Source organism: Bufo gargarizans, chromosome 7, assembly GCF_014858855.1.
Source record: "Bufo gargarizans isolate SCDJY-AF-19 chromosome 7, ASM1485885v1, whole genome shotgun sequence".
Lineage (NCBI taxonomy): Eukaryota > Metazoa > Chordata > Amphibia > Anura > Bufonidae > Bufo > Bufo gargarizans.
The window spans coordinates 182,450,996-182,477,417 of record NC_058086.1 but is presented as its reverse complement, the minus strand read 5'-3'; the positions used below and the strand labels follow the sequence as shown (position 1 = coordinate 182,477,417).

General features: G+C 44.0%; 1 protein-coding gene across 1 annotated transcript in view; it reads left to right on the top strand.

The window, feature by feature from the left end:
- Nucleotides 1-26,422, top strand: part of LOC122944238 (voltage-dependent calcium channel subunit alpha-2/delta-3-like) — a 448,666-nt gene that overhangs the window by 301,841 nt on the left and 120,403 nt on the right. Inside the window, exon 5 of the mRNA XM_044302473.1 lies at nt 13,933-13,992. Coding sequence (XP_044158408.1) covers nt 13,933-13,992 — 60 coding nt within the window. The remainder of the gene's footprint in view (nt 1-13,932; nt 13,993-26,422) is intronic.

Here is a 26,422-nt window from a genome sequence, read left to right as displayed (position 1 = left end):
AGGATATATCAATCTCTTATGCGCCACATTTTTGCTTGTTCCTAACTTGCAAACTGGGATTTTTCAGTTGCATCTTCCCTTCACCACTTTCTAAAACAACATCACATATTTAGACTAGGGATGTGCAAATCAATTCTTACCAATTGATAAGTCTCATCAACCAGAGCTTCTTCCTCCAGAGCAGCAACTGTACATGCACTGCTACCCGGGAGTGTAGCGGTGCATGCGCAGTTGCTGCTCCACTCGAGGAAGCAGAGCCTCTGAGCTTGTGCTGCTACTTGGAGCAGCAGCACTGGCAAGAGATTGTCAGGGCTTAACAAGATGTCCGGCCCTATCAATTGGTAAGGGGAGAATCTTCACTGGCAGGCACAGCCCTTTCCAGGTATAAACTCTGGTTGATGAAACAAACTGATTCATAAGAATCAATTCACTCCCCTACTAATTTAACAATCCAAATCATACAATTGACGCATACAGAAAATGGTGCAGGGGCATTCTTTATATATCTGCCCCAATGTATTTATAAAGATGCTCAACTTCTCATGTACATCAGTTCTATATATAAGCTATGCATTTGCATTTTAAATATTGAGCTGTTCTGTCACAAAGGGTCAACTGTTTTTCTAACTGTGTGACTGGTACTTTTACTTTGTGCCTGTCGTCTATTAAACCTTATCTCTAAACTACTGAAAGGCCATAAACACTTATTTAAGCCACATTCTTATCAGTAAGTTATAATGAGTGTTTAGGAGGTCAGAGAGTAGAGATAAGGAGCCGCCAGCTCCTGGTCTAAAGGAAAAGACAGAAAATCCACAGGGTGCTACTAGAGCATCTCAGCTCTGTACAGAAAAAAGGAAGCCATATTTTTAATAAAGACTAATTTAAAACATTATTTTTAGCTCAAAATGAGTACAATGCAGCAATACAAAAAATGCCCCCAAAGGTGTACATAGCCTTTAACTTTTATTCGCTCAACACTAACTATAACTGAATCCATTTGGTTTCTGTTTGGCAGAATGCTTTTTAGCAGAGAAAAAAGTCCTGCATACGAAAAAAGTCCTGCAAAATCTGTGACCCCCAACGGAGCCTCCAATGCAGATGTGAACATGCCCTAAGCTTCCCTGGTCAGTTTTACATGACATTCGGATTTCTATTTGCTAAGACTCAGGGAGGAAAATCACTGTGAACTGTTGTAGCTTGTGAACTTCAGTCATTTCTCCAGGTTCTTTCATGGAGATGGACTTTTCCTATCAGCTATCATTTGCAGTCGGCTTCTCCAGAGCTAATAATATTTAGCTTCAATTTGCACCATCATTTCCACCATCTGATAAGGCTGTCTAGTTGCCCCTGAAGCAGTTTATAATAAAACATGTCACGCTCCGGTAAGTCATACATATCACATTTTCTACGGCTCTGACTACTATGCACTCATTAATTAACACGCGCTTCATCCTTGGATTTTATTTTTAAATGTTTATGTGGATTTTTTTTTTATTGAAAACGGCGAGGTTTACTTCCTAAGAAGGTAGGGCGGCCACAGCTAAAACTGACCCACCAACCAGATATACAGTATGCTTTCACTAATCTGACATGTAAACTAAACCTGTCCTTAGGGGTCTTATTATTACATGTCTTGTATGACCCCAGGAACCACTGCTGATTAGCACAATGATGGGAAAACATCAACCTCTTCACTCATTCTGGGGTTGCAACTTCTCATACATAATGGTGGCTGGGACTGTGAAAAAATAAAATAAAAAAATGGAACGTTCTGCTCCCAGGAGCATTGTGGCTGCTTCACTGCTGGACAAGCCCTTAAAGTTCCAATATAGAACATTAATTTCTTGAGACATGATTGGTTCTGATATACAGTAGTCTAGACTGAAGTTTAACCCCTTCCCACCCAGTGTCATACATGTTCGGTGCAGGGTGGGTCTTTAAAGATGACCCTCCAGTAGACCTCTGTTTTAAACAGCAGACATGCTAGGCTAATGTATGCAATCGGTGATAACGTCAATCACATACATTTAACCGCCTCAGATGCCATGGTCAAACGTGGTCATGGCAAATGGGAGTGCATAAACTTGGAAGTGAGTGTGGCAGTCTTGGTCCTCAAAAATGATCCAAGGCTGCCATACATATTGTGATCCTCATAGACACCAATGCTAATGCATTGGGGTCTATGAAAGAAGCAATCTGATTATTGCTTTTAAAAGTTCCCCATTGGAACTATAAAAAAGTGAAGAAAAAAAATCAAAAATTTAATAAAAAAGATAAACATCATGGTGTTAAAATTTTAGAAATTTGGAATATTGGAATATTAAATTGTGCTATTAGAAGGTACAACTTTCCCACAAAAAACAAGCCCTTATACAGCTATGTGAGTGGAAAATAAAAATGTTTTGTCCCCCGAAATGCAGGGAATGAAAAACAAAATCCCTAAAACTCTCCGAGGGTGAAAGGGTTAAAGGAGTTTTCTGGACATACAATATTAAAGACCTACCCTCAGTGTAGGTCATCAATATCTGATTGTGGGTGTCCAACCTCCAGCACCTCCACTGATTAACTGTTTGAACAAGCTGTGGCCTCCTCATAGCATACCAAATGCAGCACAATAGTGTCTGCGCGTGGAACTGCAAACCAGGCCTATTCCCTTGAATGGGAATAAGCTTCACGTAGGCCATGTGACCAATGGCCGTGATGTCACTGGCTTATGAAGAGGCCGAAGCACTCACTGAAGCACAGTGGCCTCGTCAAACAGCTGATTGTCTAATACGCTGGGAGCTAGACCCCCACAGATCAGATATCGATGACTTAGCCTGAGAATAGGTCATTGAATATTGTTCTCCTGGAAACCCCCCTTAACAGTCTCCTTTCAAGACGGTCAGCTATTCAGGTTCCAGTCCAAAATAAAAAAAAAATCGTATAATAATAATGCATATTTTTTATACATTACCAATTAAGTAAATTCTTGCAAAATCTGTAACAGGTCCCTCCAGCTATCACAGATCATTCAAACTAGTTGTCTCCTCATATATGGCAGAAGGACCTTTTGAGCTCCCTAGGTGCAACCTCTGAACCTCTAGAGTTAAACTCCTGCACAAAAATATACTATATACAAAAAGACACCGGGTAGAAAACACTCCTCCGCCCAAGTCAAGGCAAGATTTACCTATTCATCCACTTATTCCATTAGAAGGAGCAACTTTTTGAAATTTCTTCTAAAATGGAACGAACAGTAGTACAGGAGATCCTAACATCGTCTGCTCCTTTACATGAAATATTTTGGGTTCCATTTTTTTCCTTTAAATATTCATTAAAACGGAAGCCTTTCATATTCATGGCAATAAACACCTTTGATCTTGTAGTCTGTGTATCACAATGAAAGCTAGCGCTCTTTGAGAACGTTACTAGCCTTTCCTTTCAGCCTGGGACTCATTCTTAATAGTGTACGAGAGTTGCTTCAACCTTTTTAAATGAGACACTGATTAGCTCAGACAGCTGTCAGGGATAATCTCAACCTGTCACCCCACTCAACAGTCAAAACAGCAATTTACAATATTTTATTCATCTCTGATTCATGTAGGAGATCAGCGTTCGGTATCAAGCTAATTTTGTTAAGTTAAAATCATGATCTAACTGCAAAGTTCAAAACTTCTAATAGCAGTGGTGGGAGGGGGCAACTCGTCTGACATGTAAATTGTCAGATTAAAATATTGGTTCTCATCACGTTTTTAAACCTACAGGACTACAATTGAAGATCACTTACTTGGTCAATAAAAACATATTTGAACAATATGGACAATTTAGTTTGCGGTGAAACAGATATCTATGTAGTCCAACCTCAAAAACTTCTTACCTCTAGTCCTATAATTTGGGAAACTGATACATCAGGTCATATGCTGTGTGGCCATGGAAAGAGAAGAAGACGCCATTTCCCTTCACCATGTGAATTGGCATACTATAGGTCTCATGTTTTATACAAGCAAACAATGGAGAAGATAACTTCCCCAAGGGCCTCCATACTGTTTGCTACCAGCATGTATGAGGAGCAGAAGATCAAACATGCAATGGGCCTTACTTTACCTGAACAGAGGGGTGTGGAAGTGCAAGATATGTCCGAGAGAGGGTCTAATTAGATTTTTATTTTTTTCCATCCGTACTTCTTTCCATACTTTATGGATTGTCCTGGGCAATAAGGATATTAAATGACATAATTAAATATATATATAGAAACACTATCCAGGGAAACATCTACAGTACATACAGACTGAATAAGTTCCTCATGGTCTCATGGATTTTATCACAGGGGTTGAAAGGGGAAGTCCAGACTATTTTAAGTGATTGCCTATACCTAGGATGGGCCATCACTAGCTGATCAGTGGGGTGCTGGCACCCAGCCAATCACCTGTTCTGTGTAGTCCTGTCACCGGAAATCGGCGCTGGAACTACACTGCACCCTCAACATTGTAGTGGACAGTGGCCATAGCTCCATCCACTACAATCTTGAAGGTGCTGTGTTGTTCTGGCGCGGACTTCCAGTGACTGAGCTACACAGAACGGCTGATCGGCAAGTAACTGGGTGCCAGACCAACGACAATCAGCTAATGATGGTCTTTCCTGATGATAGGCCATCACTTAAAAAAGGTCTGGACAACCCCCTTAAACACCCTGTGATAAATCCATGAGACCATGAGGAACTTATTCAATTTATATGTTGATGTTACCCTGGATTGGAACTAGGGGACCATCCAATAAAAAAAAAGTCTGGAAAACCTCTTTAAAAGTTACATTTGCACCTAGGCCGTGTGCATTTGGAGCACAATATCCTCAAGACACCAGTATTATAAATGTACTTTGTTATACTGTAGATTGTGCATCAGGCAAGTTACACCTCTGGTGTCTGGTAAACTGGTTTCCTACACTCTATGTTCTAGTGGGTACTACAGTATATGATGAACTCAAGCCAGTAGCCAAGCATGCACAGTGCTGTTCCACCCAACTGATGAGCATACTCACTCTGTATCTGTATGTCTCATAAAGTAGTATGGAGTAGCTTATGTATACTGCTAGTAAATGCAAATGCATTAATCCCGATTTGCACATGTTTTTATGCCCAGAAACTTTAACTTACTTCAGGCCAATTGATTTTCTACATACTTCCTTACACTCCAGTGTACAGTATGTTATAGTGGTTGTCCCAAAAAAAAAAACATTCTATATTTTTTAAAATCAACACCTGGATCTGAATGCTTTTGTAATTGCAGGTAATTAAAAACACAGTATAGCCACTGAGTTATCCAAAGTAATCTATCTATATAGCGCCACCTGCTGTTAGTTATTTTATTGTTTTTCTGTGACCACCTCACTGAGATGGACGCACATGCTCAGTTCCATCTTTCAACTGCCACCAGCTGCACCAGAAAGAACACGCACCACTTTGAAAATACATTTCCCATGATATTTGTTAGGGACAGATCTGCAGCAGATCTACTAGCATGAAAAAAATCTAGCAGAGAAATTGGGAGCAAGCAATGAATGTGGAGACCTCTGGAACCATGTGAGGTACATGAGTGGTTCTAGCTTTAAAAAAAAAAGTTTGACATGTCCTATATGATGTCTGATTTTTATTTTTTACATTAAAATGTATTCATGTTAATTACCCTTTTAACAACTTTGATAAAGAAGTTAGATAAAGACCTCCATTGAGACAGGGTCTGACAGGAGTTTATTTTCTTTACAAAAGCCCAAAATGCGTTAGTGCCTTATACACCACATGTAAAATTCCTTTACTTTCGGAGACCCCCACTGCCGACCATTAGAATCAATCATGATTTTTTCCTCTGCAGTTGAGCAGACGCATAATCTCGCAATGTCAAGAGACCCGTGTGACCTTTTACTTGGTTTCTTTTAGCTGAGAGTTGGATGCCAAGCTGTTTAATTAGGATTTTGCTTGCTGTAAATAGAGTGTGGTTTTAATTGATATCATAGTTGTTTGAAGAGCTCGGTCCCAGTAGAGATTGTTTTACCCCCTTTTTATAAATCTGTTTTCCGTACTGTTTAATTTACTGGAACAAATAAAACGCTGCACATTTGCGTTTTGTGTATTGGAATTAAAGAGAAAAAATCCCTTCCTACGTAACAGAGAATCTGAGGCAGCGAGAGGTTCGCAGGGAGCTGTGTTTGCTGTGACCTAATTATGGGAAGGGAAATGTGCTTAAGCAAACAGATGTAATCCTTTGTCTTTAAAGCATTTAATATTCTCTGTGTCTGGTGATACGGCTGCACAACGCCAGTGCAGCTCCCTAAAGGCACCTGTCACCTACATAGCAAAGCAGAACCTATTTTCTAGCTGAACCACTATTTTCTGAGAATTTCATTAGAATCATAGAATAGCCAGAGATTAAAGGGGTTGTCCCGTGAAAAATATTCAACATTTTTCAAACTGGCACCTGGATCTGAATACATCAAAAAGCATATAGCTAGTGAGTTATTCAATAAAGTGTATCTGTATAGTGCTACCTGCTGTCTACTCTTCTCCTTATTTCTCTTTACAATGTGCTGAGGTGGTCGCACATGCTCAGTTCCATCCTTCAACTGCCACCAGCTGCATTTACTGTTAGAAGCTGTGACAGCAGCAGAAAGGCCACACCCTGAGAGGAAGAATACCACCTCTGAGCCATGAGAGGTAGAGAGCTACAAAAGAAAGGAGACAAAGGGGATGAAAAGGGACATGCCCATGAGCTGCCAGCTCGAAGAAAACCTAGCAGAACCATTGGAGCAATAAATGTTAAGATCCCTGGATCCCTGTGAGGTACAGGGCTGGTTATAGCCTTGTTAGAAAGAGGTGGTCATGTTCTATATGATGTCTGATTTCCATTTTAATATTAGTCATGGCATAACCCCTTTAATGTCATTATTCAAAGCATGTCTTAAAAAGTCAAGGCATTAGCTTTACGCCAAGTTCTGTTATTGCAAATTCCTAAAAACTTTGCACAACTGAACAAAACAAATGACCCTTTTATGAGATGTTAGCTCTTCTTTAGCTCTAACAAAGCCATTGACAGCAAGAGTAATGGTACTGGGTGATAGGGTGATGGTGAAAGGACTGTTGAACTCCATATAACCATTTGCACAAAGCCTCTACTGTATCAGTCAGTTAGAAAATTACAAGCAAGTATTAGAAACCCATAGGCAATCTGTTTCACTTGAGAATTTGGTATGGACCTATAGATTTCTATCAGTATATTTATTATATTATTAGTGCGGCAGGGCATAGTTACCCCAAGAAGTCTCCTGTCCACCCAAAATGTGGAGAGACTGACCTTTGTCAAGATGAATCAGGCGTGGATCAGCCAGGATTTCCACCCACCAATGCCTGATGCATCAGATTAGCTCATCCATGGTGCCACACCAACACTTTGACAAAAGAGACCGGGTTCTTCTGGCTGCCTGCCTCAGCTACCATTCTGATGCTGCCATCTGCCTGATGCCACACATCTGATGCCAAGTGCTCCTTCTTTCACCCACCATCTTCAGCTGGTACTGGTATTGCCACCGGTACTGGTATTGCCACCCACCTCCACACTCTGTCCATGGGTCACTCTGTGGTCTTCTGATGCTGCTGCCACCTCCACACTGTCATTGTGCTACCCTGTGTCCTCCTCCTGATGCTGCTGCCACCTCCACATTCTGTCATTGTGCCACTCTGTGACCTCCTGATGCTGCTGCCACCTCCAGACTGTCATTGTACCACCCTGTGGCCTCCTTATGATGCTGCTGTTGCCACCACCTCCACACTCTGTCATTGTGCCACTCTGTGTACTCCTCCTGATGGTGCTTCCACCTCCAGACTGGCCAGGATGTTGGCCACAGCACCAAGCCAGCCCTACCTTCAGCATGATGCCTGGACATCTCCTAATAATGACCCCTGTAGTGCCCCCAGTAGTATGCTACACAAGTGGGTAAGGAAAGAAGAAAAAAATTAAATAACTGAGTCTTTTTCCAAGTTGCCATCTCAAATGTAAGTCACAGGCCTCTTCCAGCCTTGGTGCCTTTGCAATTTGTACACTGCCTCATACACTAGCCTATGAGGGTGAACAGCACAGCAGGGGGACAAGATATTATTATGTACCCGGCCAATGGCAGTGTGAAGGGTTTGGGTGGCCCCATGGTTAATGCATGTGTTGGATCAAGATAATCCTATAGCCCCCCCGAGGCTATAGGCCATTTTGCCACATGAGAAGACACGGGTATTATAAAAGGTACATGGCAAATGCGAGGTACCATTATAGATTTTGTTTCGAAGTCCAGTAGCCTTAAGTTTTACCTATGTGGTCAAGTTTAAGAGAAAGAGGACCTGACATCACAAAGTGTTATTTACTGGTCATTCTTACAATGCTGGGGGAGGCCTATAACCCCAACATCTCAGGCTGCTTCTGATGCCGATAATACTTGAAAGGGTTTACAGCACACAGTACGTTCCAGTACTCATTATATGATTCAACAAATAAGCTAACCTGGTGGTGGCGGGTTCTTTTTAAGGGCTTCAGTAAATACAATGCTGCCTTTTAGCGTTGTTCTGCCTGTGCTTTATTGCAGCATTTATATCAGTTGCTCAGCCTGTAAGTGCTCTCTCCGACTGCTATTTATGCCGCATTTTCAGTGGTATTTATCCAAATGTGTAATTATACCCATTAGACATTAGAGCATATCACCTCTTGATAAATGGAAAGTGGTAACTTGTTTTCCAAGAGCAGCACACAAGCGTGTCTTAGCTCCACAACAACAAATAGCGGATGATTAATCCCATTTTCTCGCCCTTGCCTTCCAATTTCCCATGTTTTTCTACCATTTTCATAGTTTGCCCCCTGTGAATTACTAATGCAAAAAGACATAATAGTAATGCGCTGCTGCCTGATATGAAAACATTTTGATCTTTTGTAGAAAGACATTAGTGGGCCCAGGGCAAGAATTACATTAGTAATTCCCCCCCCACCAAGACCTTTGGCAAAACATTTTTACAGAAGAAGGGTAGGCTAGGTCACTGCTACTCTACAGCTTTGGGCTTTGGGTAATTTCAACTGTAAATGTACATTTTTTTTCATTCATGGTTTATATTTATATGCAGCCTGGAGCAGAGAGGCTCAAAAATAGTTTCTCCTCCTACATGGAAGAAGTCTATCTATCTAATTATCTATCTATCTATCTATCTATCTATCTATTGAAGCAGCTATAGTATGGGAGATGCGGAAATAGCCAAGCATGCTCACCATGTTTCTGGAGCAGTAGCGAACAGAATGCTGAGACTTTATGTACAAAGTTTTTAAATATGAATTTAAATGTTTTAAAATTAAGTTTAAATGCATTATTGGCTCAAGACTAAATCACATATCAAACTAAATCACATACCATCACCCATTTTGGCCCAGATTCGGTCTTCTCCATACATGTGCAGTACCCTGGAATAGGGTACTTGCAAAATTATATTTGTTATTTAATGTTTTGATGTATTGCAACCCACATAATAGTATATGGATCAGTCAGGGTTAACAATCCTGATTCTGAATTGTATCAATAGACTTAGGTCCACCCCTCGTTCATTCAGTTTCTAGTTGAGGAATTGAGAGGAACTACATCAGAACACTCCTCAGAAGACTAGTCCTGAATCCCAGAGAATAACCATGTCTGAGAAATTTCTCTCATTTATATTTATGTAAAGCCTAGAGCAGAGAGGCTCACAATAGTTTCACCTCCTATCCATCTGTTTTCTGGAGCGGTAGAGAGTACAGTATAATGCTGAGACCTTATGTAAAAAGTCTGTGAGTATAAATTTAAATGTAAACACATTAAAAGTAAGTTTAAATGCATGATTGGCTCAAGGCTAAATCACATACCATCACACATGTTGTCCAGATTTGGTCTTCTCTATACATGTGCAGTACTTTTTGTTATTTAATGTTCTGATGTATTGCAACCATCACAGGATTAGTGTTGGTTGGGAGGATCTTATAAGGGTTTTGTGGTGGCATTGTTATGAGCAACTGTGGGTATGTCTGGTGTGGTGGCACTGTGGCTGAGGCATAACTGGAAGCTCCTGAGCCTTAGTGCATCTTCCATGACCCAACTAATCTATAGTGTTGCGCGCAAATATTCGAAAAGGCAATTTTTATCCCGAATATCGGCACTTCGAGAATTTGCAAATATTTAGAATATAGTGCTATATATTTGTAATGACGAATATATATATATATATATTATTTTTTTTTTAACACAGTACACATCAGGTGATACTCCCTCCCTTCTTCTAGCTTGTGGGCCAATGAGAAGGCTTTGTCACAGCTTAGCAACATCCCTAGCAACCAATAGAAACATTGCCTACCCCACGCCGGTATTTTGCGCGCATTACACGAATAATACATTGCCGAATTTAGCAATCAAGAATATAATCTCGAATTTGCGAATATATGACGAATATTCTACAAAATATTAGCTAAATATTGCAAATTCGAAGATTGCCCCTGCCTCTCATCACTACTAATATACTGGTGTTTTCTTATGTGGCACTTGGGCCCCCTCAGGCACAACAGTCCAAGTGCTACCTCTGCACCCCTTATAGCTAGGCTTCCAATATCACAGTTATGCGGGTAATGTTGCTGGTACCAGGGACGTAGCTAAAGGCTCATGGGCCGTGGTGCAAGAGTTCATCTTGGGACCCCCTTCCCTATTTGCTTTGTGGCCAGGGGCAGTGAAGCACATAGTCTTGGTGCTGCCTGAGGCAAAAATTGAAACGTCACACCTCTCATGACAAATGCTTGACCTTCCTTGTACTTTCTATAATACCGGCGTCTTCTTATGTGGTACAAGGGTCTTTGGCCCCACTCAAGCTCCTGAGTCCGGTAGCGACTGCTACCTCTGCACCCTCTATAGTTATGGCCCCCTGGCTGGTACCCTTTGACACTAGATATACTGTACCTGCTTTCCCCTGCAGAGTTGCAGTTGTCAGACTGTATAGAGTTTCTCTAGCTAGGCCACTGAGATCTGTAACCATGCATACAGATCACACTGTATATGCATTGGTATAAAGAAAGATGGGGGAAAAAGCAGGGTAAATAATGAAGAGTTGTCCTGTCTTGAAGGCAAATTTTAAATACATTTTTACTGTTTATAGCTACGCGTTTCAGAGAGCTTCCAATATTACTATTATTGCTTACTATTGACCTGAAAAAGCACCAGTTATGAAACGTACAGTATGGTTATTTGTGCTTTTCATTTATTTTCATGATTGGATATGGCTCTGCGATGAGCTAAGTAGACCTCTGTTTTTAAGCCTTGAATTTTGATCAGAGTAGATTTGTTCTGAGAGTCTAGGAGCATCCTATCATTACAGGTTTTTCACTCTATGTTTGCTTTTTATCGGTGCAGCAGCTAACCAGCACTTATTTTTGGGCCATTTGCTAGATGTACCATTATTTTTCGTCGGTACATAGCCTACTCTTTAGTAGGATGCCTCATTATAAAAAATAAAAAAATTCCATCAAATATAATGACTTTCAGTCGGATCATCAGCACATTCAGGAGGTTATTGATCGTCATATTCATGTCATAGAGAAATGCAGATTAGTGGTGTCCTGTTGTTCTCCTCTCATTGATTACAGTGAAATAATGCTGTAATTGTAATTTATAATGATGTTTATCGGCTTTCCATAAGATGTGATATTGATCCGGAGTTTTGTTGGCTGCCTCTCATTCTATGGTTCAGACCACTGTCACTTGTTGAGAGGTTTTAAGGCTGCAATATCAAGATGTCATCATTACTTATTCTTTATAATCTTCCTCAATGGCGGCAATCACAGGGATCAAGAAGTTCTCATCAGATATGATGGATATTGAAGAACCCCTTTTCTGTATCAGCTAGAAATCTGTTAGTATTACCGTACTTATAATGTACCTGCTGTGGGGACTCACTCTGTTAGACAGGATTAGCGGACGCAGTATAGAGGCAACAACAAGTTATTTGGATCAAACATTTCAGTGTTTTATTCACACTTTAGGCAAGTGACAAAACAAGCAGCCATAATGAAAACAAAAAGTCACCTTGCGCTGTTGGTGGTAATTCACACCATTCAGCAATTCTGCCTCAAAGAGTCCTTGCTGATAGCAGCACCAACCTGTTTTCATGCCAAACAGGTAGCAAGCCTTCATCCAGACACAAGGCTCCCAGATCCCAACACAGAGACATGGCTTCTGCGTCCAGCTGCCTACTTTAAGGACAGCCAGGTGCTGCCCAAACCGTGACCGGCATTTAAAATCCGGTCCGGTATTTGACCTCACCTGGCTGTAAATCAGCCTAGCAGCACATGCTGGGATGAAAATACCTGTTTTCCCAGACCAAACCTCTCACTATGTCACACTGCAGACATTGGCATCATTAGCCGTGGGCAGGATCCTAAGCTCATGTTCATAAACATCAGAGCTTACTGACAATTATGGAGTTGCCACCTGTCTATTAGAGCAGATCCTCACTCCCAATGTGAAGCTCGATGTAGTTACTCTTCTATCATGGAGGGCAGTGAGAGATGATGTATTGGTAACATATATCTTTTCCATCTGGCTGGTTGGGTCTGACTACTGGCATGCCCATTGATTTCTAGAATGAAGGGGCCACAAAGAAGGAGTATGGCTCTGTGGACAACACTTGATCAGGAGTGACACTGCAGGGAGGTGCAAACCAAGTCTCTGCAAGATCATATTGCAGGTCTGTTTTTGCACTGAACTTTAACAGGGTTTGCATAGAGGCACATGAGGCCTTTACTGGATTACTGTATGCCTCATCTAATCTGGTACCTAATATAGTCAGTGAGCAGATGGTCACCTTACCATGGGAATTGCATGACTTTGCATTTTATATTGCCTGTACTCCATATTGTAATTTCAGTTTTATTATATTTATGATGAGCATAGTAAGTCCTTGTGAAGGATTTGGCTAGTCAAGATGGCGCTGGGTAAATCCAGCTGCGATTATTGACGGGTAAGACCGTGATGGCCGGAAGGAAAATTGATATATTGATATATTCGCCCACGGAAAAATAAATTCTGTAAGAGAGGCATCGAGTCTAAGCAGTGGAGTTCCCTACTATTAAAACCAAACTGTGGGAAAGAGATTTACTTGGCCTTTCAAAACTGTACATACTCTATATGGAATCACGTGTGGTTATCCTAGTGTCACCCAGTACTGTTTTTGCGTACGTCCTCTCCCTTGTGGCTGTTTCTGCTCAAATCTCCCTATAGGGGAGCTTAAGAGACTGCATTTAGTCAAAGTCCTAAAATTGTTGCTGACTTCTGTCTCTCACCTGGTGCTTCTCCGTCCCTTGGCCATAATTACAGCCAAACATACGGAGGTGTCGACCCCTAGAACTAATGCAATGAATAGCTCCATATGCACGTTGGAGCCTTTACAACAGAGTCCTCTGCCATGCAGGCTCAGGGCTCCAACCTTTCAATATGCCATATATATAACTTTTTTGAAAAAGAAGCCTCCACTATTCCCCAGAGCTCCTGCTCTACCTTAACGTGTGTGCTGCTCACCAGAAAGGTTCTGCTGTCTAATATCTGTCTTCTTGGGATGCCAGGAAGCTTGCTTCCTCCGTAATGTTTTACTTGGGGATAATGAACAGAAAACTACAAGACTATTATACCATTTATCGATCTCAGTGTCAGACATCATCTCACTTGTTCTACGTAAATCAGTGGAAATTTCCTGTAAGGCCAAGTCCTCACAGAGCGCTTGAAATGAGAGGTAATATCTGATGATTCTGATCCATGACTTTGGGCAACCACATAGCATTCCCCTGCTCAAAGTTGTCTTAATACTGCATTGGCATATGACTTTCGTAACTCCTCACTGACTCTGATATTTAACTTACTTTTTAGAGGCTGGTTGAGGCGGCTGAGGAGGCACATTTGAAGCATGAATTTGATGCTGATCTACAGGTAAGTGGAGCTGTCCTGCACCAGAAAAGGTCATTGGTCAGATTATTGTTTACAGACGTGGACAAAATTGTTGGTACCCTTTGGTCAATGAAAGAAAAAGTCACAATGGTCACAGAAATAACTTTAATCTGACAAAAGTAATAATAAATTAAAATTCTATAAATGTTAACCAATGAAAGTCAGACATTGTTTTTCAACCATGCTTCAACAGAATTATGTAAAAAAATAAACTCATGAAACAGGCATGGACAAAAATGATGGTACCCCTAGAAAACACAGAACATAATGTGACCAAAGGGACATGTTAATTCAAGGTGTGTCCACTAATTAGCATCACAGGTGTCTACAACCTTGTAATCAGCCATTGGGCCTATATATATGGCTCCAGGTAATCACTGTGTTGTTTGGTGATATGGTGTGTACCACACTCGACATGGACCAGAGGAAGCAAAGGAAAGAGCTGTCTCAAGAGATCAGAAAGAAAATTATAGACAAGCATGTTAAAGGTAAAGGCTATAAGACCATCTCCAAGCAACTAGATGTTCCTGTGAGTACAGTTGCACATATTATTCATAAGTTTAAGATCCATGGGACTGTAGCCAACCTCCCTGGACGTGGCCGCAGGAGGAAAATTGATGACAAATCTAAGAGACGGATAATCCGAATGGTAACAAAAGAGCCTAGAAAGACTTCTAAAGAGATTCAAGGTGAACTTCATGCTCAAGGAACATCAGTGTCAGATCGCACCATCCGTCGTTGTTTGAGCCAAAGTGGACTACATGGGAGACGACCAAGGAGGACACCATTGTTGAAAACGAATCATAAAAAAGCAAGACTGGAATATGCCAAACTACATGTTGACAAGCCACAAAGCTTCTGGGAGAATGTCCTGTGGACAGATGAGACAAAAATCGAAGTTTTTGCCAAGGCACATCAGCTGTATGTTCACAGACGAAAAAATGAAGCATATCAAGAAAAGAACACTGTCCCTACTGTGAAACATGGAGGAGGCTCTGTTATGTTCTGGGGCTGCTTTGCTGCGTCTGGCACAGGGTGTCTTGAATCTGTGCAGGGTACAATGAAATCTCAAGACTATCAAGGAATTCTAGAGAGAAATGTACTAGCCAGTGTCAGAAAGCTTGGTCTCAGTCGCAGGTCATGGGTCTTGCAACAGGACAATGACCCAAAACACACCGCTAAAAACACCCAAGAATGGCTAAGAGGAAAAAATTGGACTATTCTAAAGTGGCCTTCTATGAGCCCTGACCTCAATCCTATTGAGCATCTTTGGAAGGAGCTGAAACATGCAGTCTGGAAAAGGCACCCTTCAAACCGGACACAACTGGAGCAGTTTGCTCATGAGGAGTGGGCCAAAATACCTGCTGAGAGGTGCAGATGTCTCATTGACAGTTACAGGAAGCGTTTGATTGCAGTGATTGCCTCAAAAGGTTGCGCAACAAAATATTAAGTTAGGGGTACCATCATTTTTGTCCATGCCTGTTTCATGAGTTTATTTTTTTACATAATTCTGTTGAAGCATGGTTGAAAAACAATGTCTGACTTTCATTGGTTAACATTTATAGAATTTTAATTTATTATTACTTTTGTCAGATTAAAGTTATTTCTGTGACCATTGTGACTTTTTCTTTCATTGACCAAAGGGTACCAACAATTTTGTCCACGTCTGTATGTGACTTTTTACAGAATTCATTCCTATTAGACTTTTCTTCGCTGTTAACCCCATTTTAACCAGAATATTTTCTTAACCATAAAAGAAAACTCCAAATTGATCGGTCCCTTGGCAAAAAAAGCCCACTCCATTGATCACCATGAACATTTTTTCAAATTTTCTTTTTTCCCCCTCATTATCTGTCTTTTTTAATATTCATTTAGTAGACTGGAGCATAATTATACAGTACTCTTTTATAACCAATGTGCTGGATGTTAGGCTTAAGGTCCCTGCCCACTGCAGTCCTGCTGTATCTTATGTATGCCGCGCTACTCACCACGCCATCCAGTGTCCTGGCCTAAGGTGTTCCCTGCAAGCTCCCACCCCCATGCTGTCCAGTACTCCAGTGTGTTTCCTTAGGGTGTGCACATGCTCACCTCTGGCCTCTCAAAGGGCCAGTGTGCGCGCTTGTTAATCCGTCACCAGCGAATGGCAAGTGGTCACTATCTATTTAAGGCATCGTATTGAGGCAGAGAATGCCTGAGCGCCAAGGTTCCTTGGTTACCAGCAAAGGTGTATTTGCCTGCGTTATCTCCTGCCTCTATATCCAGTGTGTCTCCAGTTCTGACCCACTCTGCATGTGTGATCATGCTCTTTCAAGTTTCAGTTTTGCTTGTATTTTGAGTTAATCCAGCTCATCAGCCCTTGTCTGTATTCCTGCTATCACCCAGCCAGTCCTGCCAGCGTCTACACTACCACTTTGCCAGCCAGTCTATCCTGTGTCTGCATTCATCTACACTTGCAGTGTGTTTCCTGGACCTCAAAACCAGCAATCAAGTCTAAGTGACTGTGTCTAAGTGACCATACTTGCCGTTTTGGTTAATTTCTTGTTATCCTGAGCCCCTGGTGCTTGCACCAGGGTCCCTTACCCCAGGTGGGTCAGCTACCAACTATACTGGGACTATTCCAGGAGGTAGCAGTCTGGTTGTTCCCTTGCGGTGAAGCCTAGATCCCTGTATAGGGGTTAAAGGGTGAATACTGGGGAAGTGCCTGAATAACACCATTAGGGTATAGCGTAAAGCCAAACCAATTAGTTGGCACAGTGGGTCCACACTCACTAAATACCATATGTATCATAGAGCCACCCATGTGTCCCTGAAGTGGTTCCCAGGCAAGCTTGGCCACATCCTTTTCTTAATGGGTTGTGAGGACCTGTCCAGGGAACCCTACTGCAGAGGGCCTATGATTATTGCAAAAAATGTAGGTAATAAAAGTGATGTTAAAAGATTAGAAAAACATGTCAGCTTTCTTCCAAAAACAGTATCACATCCCTGGGCGTAACTCCCAGAGTCGCAGACATAGCAGCTGCCGAGGAGCCCAAAAACTAGGGGGGCCCATATCAACTCAAACATTTGGTGCAGTTTGTAATGAAGCGTACGTAAGATGGCATGAAACACTGAATGTGGCCCCATGGTTAGCCATGATGAGGTGTGATATTGCTATGTTGTTCCTGTATTGTATGCCCTGTGTGCAATATACTTTCAGGTGACATTATTTAATTTTTTTACTCTGTCATGTGGAAACAGGCACATGATGCCATTTTTTATTGTTTAGAGAAGAGCGAATCAAATCCAACAAAGTGGAATTCGATCAGAATTTCAGGATAAATTTGGTTTGCCGCAAAGCCGCACCTCTATTGAAGTGAATGGGGCTGAGCTGCAATACCAAACATTGCCTGTGGCATGGTGTGGAGCTGTTTTCGGATGAAAACAATCATGTTTTTTTATTCCTGAACAATTTTATTAACCCAGTTATCCTGGAAAGTCGATAAGACAAACAAACACCAGGAAGGTAGGGCTGTGGTGGTATCACCAATACTAGTAGGGGGCTTATTTTAATATTTGCTATGGGGGCCCCTCATTATACACCCCTGTTCTCTCTGCTCCATTGCTCAGTGTTCATCAGACTGTTGTCCTCAGACTTGCATTGATGACTACAAATTGACATAATGCAGCTCTCTGGTGATCTGTATGAGAGGTGCATTATGTTTTCCCCCTCAAGCCCTTAACATTTAATTTTGCTCCAGCGCACAGTGTTAATTCATTCAGCTAATTTTCTTCTTTTTGTTTTAAAGTAGTTAAAAAAAAATTCTCGTCCTTGTGCCCTGAAGGCGACTTATTTCCCGATGATGTTGCTGGAGACAATTATTATAAGTCAGGGGTTATCTTTACACTGTTCACATGGGGCTTTTGCAATTGTTTTCTCCCCATTTTAGAAAAAAAGTTTTATCATCTACCATTTACCAGAGGTCTACTTTTTTACTTTTTCCAGAACTTTTCAAAGAAGAAAAACAATTTTCCAAATTAAAATAGTACTTTTTGGTGTTTAGCTATTAGTAAATTCTTCTAATACATTGTATGGGTCCGCATCTGTTCAGCAATTTTGCGGAACAGGTGCAGACCCATTCATTTCAATGGGGCCGCAAAAGATGCGGACAGCACACCGTGTTTTACACTAATATAAAATTACATATTGCCCGGCTAAGGGACCCATCTACACCTACACCATGGTACATTTAAGGCTGAGGCTAGACCTAAACTATTGTGTCACACTGCAAAAAAATCGCTGTGAATTTGCTGGCCATAGGGAATGCATTCAGCAGCTTGAAAACCATTCCCACATTGCGGCAGCGAGAGATTTTTATAGGTTGGGCTATGGAGATAAAAATAGCTTGGACATTGCTCTAAAATCCCAGCATGTAGAGATTTAAAGGGAACCTGTCATCAACTTTATGTTGCCCATACTAACGGCAGAATAGAGTAGGGACAGGCAAGGTGATTTCAGCAGTCTGTCATTTAAAAGTTAAAAGTAAGTGGTTGCTGAGAACCAACATCACAATCATTGCAGACTGGGCCTGGAAAAGAGTCCCGGCCACCTGAGAAGAGTCCTGGTTATTCATGATCTCCTGCTCTCCTGCCCACCTGCTGATGGCTGACAGTCTTCTACCTAGTCTTCTCCCTTTCTCTCTAGGAGACAACTGCCAATCATCAGCAGATGGACGAGGAGAGAGCAGGAGATTATGAATAACCAGGACTCTTCTCAGGAAGATTTGACTCTTTTCAAGGCCTGGGCTGCAATGATTTTGATGCTGGTTCTCAGCAACCGCTTACTTTTAGCTCATGAGTGACACACCGCTGACATCAGCATCTCTGTCACTAATTTATGCTGCCCTCAGTGAGGTCAGCATAAAGTTGATGATAAGTTCCCTTTAAAAAAAATGCTAGCCACTCACAGCAAATTTATCTCCAGCAATTGAAGAGGTTTTTCAAGAGTTCAATATTGATAGCCTATCCTCAGCATAGGTCATCAATATCTGATTGGCACCCCCGATGATTAGGCTTCAGCCTCTTCAAGAAGCTGATCGGTGGGGGTGCTCATCTGGGAAACCCCTTTAGACAACTTCAGCAATACTGAATTGGCTGCAGTCATTTGGAAGTGATTTTGAACTCTGCTTCTCAGTGCTATCTCTACTGAAACTTCTAGGTCAGGATCTTAGCCTCTCAGGTCAGCGTTTTGCCAGGTTTACTTGTTGCTCTCATTTACTCTTTAAAAAAGCCTAAAAAATGCACAGCCACAATACAATGCACGGCGCTGTGCTAGGTAGCCGGTGAGAAGGCCGTAGCACTCAACTGAGCACCGCAGTCTCCTCAAACAGCTGATTGAAGCTCGTGCTGGGAGTCGATCCCCAGTGATCTGACGATGATGATATTGACCTATCCTGAGGATAGGTCTTCAGTATCAAAAATCTGGAAAACCCCTTTAACATCTTTCACTTCTGCAATTGAGGTTAAAACATTTAGGGGGTCATTAACTAAGCTGAAATACGCCTAAATTAGGCGTATTTCAGACTCAGACCGGGGAGCAACGGTTGGTTGCGACTTCTCCCCGCTCACACCAGGTCTAAACATAAGTGGGCATGGTGTGGGCGGGGAAGGGGATGGGCCGGCATCCCCATCTCATTTACCATTTTCTAGGCTGGATTTAGGCATAGAAAATGGCCTAAATGTAAGACAGCAAGGGGGCTGGCTTACATTTAGAACTGGTGCTGGATGAGCTGAAGTTATGTAGAGGCCGGCGCCTCTTCACAACTCCAATGGATCCACTGCCAGCTATGGGGCTTTATTTATTTATTAAAATCCAAAAGCCGGTCTTAATAAATGTGCCCCTTATTTTTGTTGCTTCATTTTTTGCTGCATTTTTGCAATGTTTTTAAATAGCAACACAAAAGAAACATGTAAACCTGTCCTTAAGGCAGAGCTCATTAAAGCTCTATTCTTATCAACCTGATAAGAATATGGCTTAAATAAGTGTTTATGAAGTCAACAGATCGGACAGCTACACATGAGTAGAGTTGAGCGAACACCTGGATGTTCGGGTTCGAGAAGTTCGGCCGAACATCCCGGAAATGTTCGGGTTCGGGATCCGAACCCGATCCGAACTTCGTCCCGAACCCGAACCCCATTGAAGTCAATGGGGACCCGAACTTTTCGGCACTAAAAAGGCTGTAAAACAGCCCAGGAAAGAGCTAGAGGGCTGCAAAAGGCAGCAACATGTAGGTAAATCCCCTGCAAACAAATGTGGATAGGGAAATGAATTAAAATAAAAATTAAATAAATAAAAATTAACCAAAATCAATTGGAGAGAGGTCCCATAGCAGAGAATCTGGCTTCACGTCACCCACCACTGGAACAGTCCATTCTCAGATATTTAGGCCCCGGCACCCAGGCAGAGGAGAGAGGTCCCGTAACAGAGAATCTGTCTTCATGTCAGCAGAGAATTAGTCTGCATGTCATAGCAGAGAATGAGGCTTCACGTCAGCCACCACTGCAACAGTCCATTGGCATATATTTAGGCCCAGCACACACACAGGCAGAGGAGAGAGGTCCCGTAACAGACAATCTGTCTTCATGTCAGCAGAGAATTAGTCTGCATGTCATAGCAGAGAATGAGGCTTCACGTCAGCCACCACTGCAACAGTCCATTGGCATATATTTAGGCCCAGCACCCAGGCAGAGGAGGGAGGTCCCGTAACAGAGAATCTGTCTTCATGTCAGCAGAGAATTAGTCTGCATGTCATAGCAGAGAATGAGGCTTCACGTCAGCCACCACTGCAACAGTCCATTGGCATATATTTAGGCCCAGCACCCAGGCAGAGGAGGGAGGTCCCGTAACAGAGAATCTGTCTTCATGTCAGCAGAGAATTAGTCTGCATGTCATAGCAGAGAATCAGGCTTCACGTCAGCCACCACTGCAACAGTCCATTGGCATATATTTAGGCCCAGCACACACACAGGCAGAGGAGAGAGGTCCCGTAACAGAGGATCTGGCTTCATGTCAGCAGAGAATCAGTCTGCATGTCATAGCAGAGAATCAGGCTTCACGTCAGCCACCACTGCAACAGTCCATTGTCATAAATTTAGGCCCAGCACCCAGGCAGAGGAGAGAGGTCCCGTAACAGAGAATCTGGCTTCATGTCAGCAGAGAATCAGTCTTCATATCATAGCAGAGAATCAGGCTTCACGTCACCCACCACTGTAAGAGTCAATTTTCATAAATTTAGGCCCAGAACCCAGGCAGAGGAGAAAGGTCCCGTAACAGACAATCTGGCTTCATGTCAGCAGAGAATCAGTCTTCATATCATAGCAGAGAATCAGGCTTCACGTCACCCACCACTGTAAGAGTCAATTTTCATAAATTTAGGCCCAGAACCCAGGCAGAGGAGAAAGGTCCCGTAACAGACAATCTGGCTTCATGTCAGCAGAGAATCAGTCTTCATATCATAGCAGAGAATCAGGCTTCACGTCACCCACCACTGCAACAGTCCATTGGCATATATTTAGGCCTAGCACACAGGCAGAGCAGAGAGGTCCCGTAACAGACAATCTGGCTTCATGACAGCAGAGAATCAGTCTGCATGTCATAGCAGAGAATCAGGCTTCACGTCAGCCACCACTGCAACAGTCCATTGGCATATATTTAGGCCTAGCACACAGGCAGAGGAGAGAGGTCCCGTAACAGACAATCTGGCTTCATGTCAGCAGAGAATCAGTCTGCATGTCATAGCAGAGAATCAGGCTTCACGTCACCCACCACTGTAAGAGTCAATTTTCATAAATTTAGGCCCAGAACCCAGGCAGAGGAGAAAGGTCCCGTAACAGACAATCTGGCTTCATGTCAGCAGAGAATCAGTCTTCATATCATAGCAGAGAATCAGGCTTCACGTCACCCACCACTGTAAGAGTCAATTTTCATAAATTTAGGCCCAGAACCCAGGCAGAGGAGAAAGGTCCCGTAACAGACAATCTGGCTTCATGTCAGCAGAGAATCAGTCTTCATATCATAGCAGAGAATCAGGCTTCACGTCACCCACCACTGCAACAGTCCATTGGCATATATTTAGGCCTAGCACACAGGCAGAGCAGAGAGGTCCCGTAACAGACAATCTGGCTTCATGACAGCAGAGAATCAGTCTGCATGTCATAGCAGAGAATCAGGCTTCACGTCAGCCACCACTGCAACAGTCCATTGGCATATATTTAGGCCTAGCACACAGGCAGAGGAGAGAGGTCCCGTAACAGACAATCTGGCTTCATGTCAGCAGAGAATCAGTCTGCATGTCATAGCAGAGAATGAGGCTTCACGTCAGCCACCACTGCAACAGTCCATTGTCATAAATTTAGGCCCAGCACCCAGGCAGAGGAGAGAGGTCCCGTAACAGACAATCTGGCTTCATGTCAGCAGAGAATTAGTCTGCATGTCATAGCAGAGAATCAGGCTTCATGTCAGCCACCACTGCAACAGTCCATTGGCATATATTTAGGCCTAGCACACAGGCAGAGGAGAGGTTCATTCAACTTTGGGTAGCATCGCAATATAATGGTAAAATGAAAATAAAAATAGGATTGAATGAGGAAGTGCCCTGGAGTCCAATAATATATGGTTATGGGGAGGTAGTTAATGTCTAATCTGGACAAGGGACGGACAGGTCCTGTGGGATCCATGCCTGGTTCATTTTTATGAACGTCAGCTTGTCCACATTGGCTGTAGACAGGCGGCTGCGTTTGTCTGTAATGACGCCCCCTGCCGTGCTGAATACACGTTCAGACAAAACGCTGGCTGCCGGGCAGGCCAGCACCTCCAAGGCATAAAAGGCTAGCTCTGGCCACGTGGACAATTTAGAGACCCAGAAGTTGAATGGGGCCGAACCATCAGTCAGTACGTGGAGGGGTGTGCACACGTACTGTTCCACCATGTTAGTGAAATGTTGCCTCCTGCTAACACGTTGCGTATCAGGTGGTGGTGCAGTTAGCTGTGGCGTGTTGACAAAAGTTTTCCACATCTCTGCCATGCTAACCCTGCCCTCAGAGGAGCTGGCCGTGACACAGCTGCCTTGGCGACCTCTTGCTCCTCCTCTGCCTTGGCCTTGGGCTTCCACTTGTTCCCCTGTGACATTTGGGAATGCTCTCAGTAGCGCGTCTACCAACGTGCGCTTGTACTCGCGCATCTTCCTATCACGCTCCAGTGCAGGAAGTAAGGTGGGCACATTGTCTTTGTAGCGTGGATCCAGCAGGGTGGCAACCCAGTAGTCCGCACAGGTTAAAATGTGGGCAACTCTGCTGTCGTTGCGCAGGCACTGCAGCATGTAGTCGCTCATGTGTGCCAGGCTGCCCAGGGATAAGGACAAGCTGTCCTCTGTGGGAGGCGTATCGTCATCGTCCTGCCTTTCCCCCCAGCCACGCACCAGTGATGGACCCGAGCTGCGTTGGGTGCCACCCCGCTGTGACCATGCTTCATCCTCATCCTCCTCCACCTCCTCCTCATCCTCGTCCTCCTCGTCCTCCAGTAGTGGGCCCTGGCTGGCCACATTTGTACCTGGCCTCTGCTGTTGCCAAAAACCTCCCTCTGAGTCACTTCGAAGAGACTGGCCTGAAAGTGCTAAAAATGACCCCTCTTCCTCCTCCTCCTCCTCCTCCTCCTGGGCCACCTCCTCTTCCATCATCGCCCTAAGTGTTTTCTCAAGGAGACATAGAAGTGGTATTGTAACGCTGATAACGGTGTCATCGCCACTGGCCATGTTGGTGGAGTACTCGAAACAGCGCAACAGGGCACACAGGTCTCGCATGGAGGCCCAGTCATTGGTGGTGAAGTGGTGCTGTTCTGTAGTGCGACTGACCCGTGCGTGCTGCAGCTGAAACTCCACTATGGCCTGCTGCTGCTCGCACAGTCTGTCCAGCATGTGCAAGGTGGAGTTCCACCTGGTGGGCACGTCGCATATGAGGCGGTGAGCGGGAAGGCCGAAGTTACGCTGTAGCGCAGACAGGCGAGCAGCAGCAGGATGTGAACGCCGGAAGCGCGAACAGACGGCCCGCACTTTATGCAGCAGCTCTGACATGTCGGGGTAGTTGTGAATGAACTTCTGCACCACCAAATTCAGCACATGCGCCAAGCAAGGGATGTGCGTCAAATTGGCTAGTCCCAGAGCTGCAACGAGATTTCGCCCATTATCACACACCACCAGGCCGGGCTTGAGGCTCACCGGCAGCAACCACTCGTCGGTCTGTTGTTCTATACCCCGCCACAACTCCTGTGCGGTGTGGGGCCTGTCCCCCAAACATATGAGTTTCAGAATGGCCTGCTGACGTTTACCCCGGGCTGTGCTGAAGTTGGTGGTGAAGGTGTGTGGCTGACTGGATGAGCAGGTGGAAGAAGAGGAGGAGGAAGCCGAGAAGGAGGAGGTGGCAACAGGAGGCAAAGAATGTTGCCCTGCGATCCTTGGCGGCGGAAGGACGTGCGCCAAACAGCTCTCCGCCTGGGGCCCAGCTGCCACTACATTTACCCAGTGTGCAGTTAGGGAGATATAGCGTCCCTGGCCGTGCTTACTGGTCCACGTATCTGTGGTTAGGTGGACCTTGCCACAGATGGCGTTGCGCAGTGCACACTTGATTTTATGGGATACTTGGTTGTGCAGGGAAGGCACGGCTCTCTTGGAGAAGTAGTGGCGGCTGGGAACAACATACTGTGGGACAGCAAGCGACATGAGCTGTTTGAAGCTGTCTGTGTCCACCAGCCTAAATGACAGCATTTCATAGGCCAGTAGTTTAGAAATGCTGGCATTCAGGGCCAGGGATCGAGGGTGGCTAGGTGGGAATTTACGCTTTCTATCAAATGTTTGTGAGATGGAGAGCTGAACGCTGGCGTGTGACATGGTTGAGACGCTTGGTGACGGAGGTAGTGGTGGTGGTGTTGGTGGTACATCCCCTGTTTGCTGGGCGGCAGGTGCCAACGTTCCTCCAGAGGCGGAGGAAGAGGCCGAGGCGGCAGCAGCAGAATAGGCCGAGGCGGCAGCAGCAGAAGAGGTAGCAGGGGGAGCCTGAGTGACTTCCTTGGTTTTAAGGTGTTTACTCCACTGCAGTTCATGCTTTGCATGCAGGTGCCTGGTCATGCAGGTTGTGCTCAGGTTCAGAACGTTAATGCCTCGCTTCAGGCTCTGATGGCACAGCGTGCAAACCACTCGGGTCTTGTCGTCAGCACATTGTTTGAAGAAGTGCCATGCCAGGGAACTCCTTGAAGCTGCCTTTGGGGTGCTCGGTCCCAGATGGCGGCGGTCAGTAGCAGGCGGAGTCTCTTGGCGGCGGGTGTTCTGCTTTTGCCCACTGCTCCCTCTTTTGCTACGCTGTTGGCTCGGTCTCACCACTGCCTCTTCCTCCGAACTGTGAAAGTCAGTGGCACGACCTTCATTCCATGTGGGGTCTAGGACCTCATCGTCCCCTGCATCGTCTTCCACCCAGTCTTGATCCCTGACCTCCTGTTCAGTCTGCACACTGCAGAAAGACGCAGCAGTTGGCACCTGTGTTTCGTCATCATCAGAGACATGCTGAGGTGGTATTCCCATGTCCTCATCATCAGGAAACATAAGTGGTTGTGCGTCAGTGCATTCTATGTCTTTCACCGCTGGGGAAGGGCTAGGTGGATGCCCTTGGGAAACCCTGCCAGCGGAGTCTTCAAACAGCATAAGAGACTGCTGCATAACTTGAGGCTGAGACAGTTTCCCTGGTATGCATGGGGGTGATGTGACAGACTGATGGGGTTGGTTTTCAGGCGCCATCTGTGCGCTTTCTGCAGAAGACTGGGTGGGAGATAATGTGAACGTGCTGGATCCACTGTCGGCCACCCAATTGACTAATGCCTGTACCTGCTCAGGCCTTACCATCCTTAGAACGGCATTGGGCCCCACCATATATCGCTGTAAATTCTGGCGGCTACTGGGACCTGAGGTAGTTGGTACACTAGGACGTGTGGATGTGGCAGAACGGCCACGTCCTCTCCCAGCACCAGAGGGTCCACTAACACCACCACGACCATGTCCACGTCCGCGTCCCTTACTAGATGTTTTTCTCATTGTTATGGTTCACCACAACAACAAATATATTATTTGGCCCAATGTATTGTATTCAAATTCAGCGGGATATAAATTTGAGGCCTAGTATTTAGGCGCTGGGTGACCGGTATGGATTTAGTGACAGAATTAGACTTGGAAATGCACAGAAGCGTGTGTGTGAAGTTATTCTGAATGACCCTATGTGCACCTTCAATATGATCTACCCTTTTAGGGATAGATTTCAAATAGCTCTGATATAGCAGAAACGACTAAATTATGAAATTGCTAAATTGGGAATTGTATTTCAACCCAGAACAAAAAAT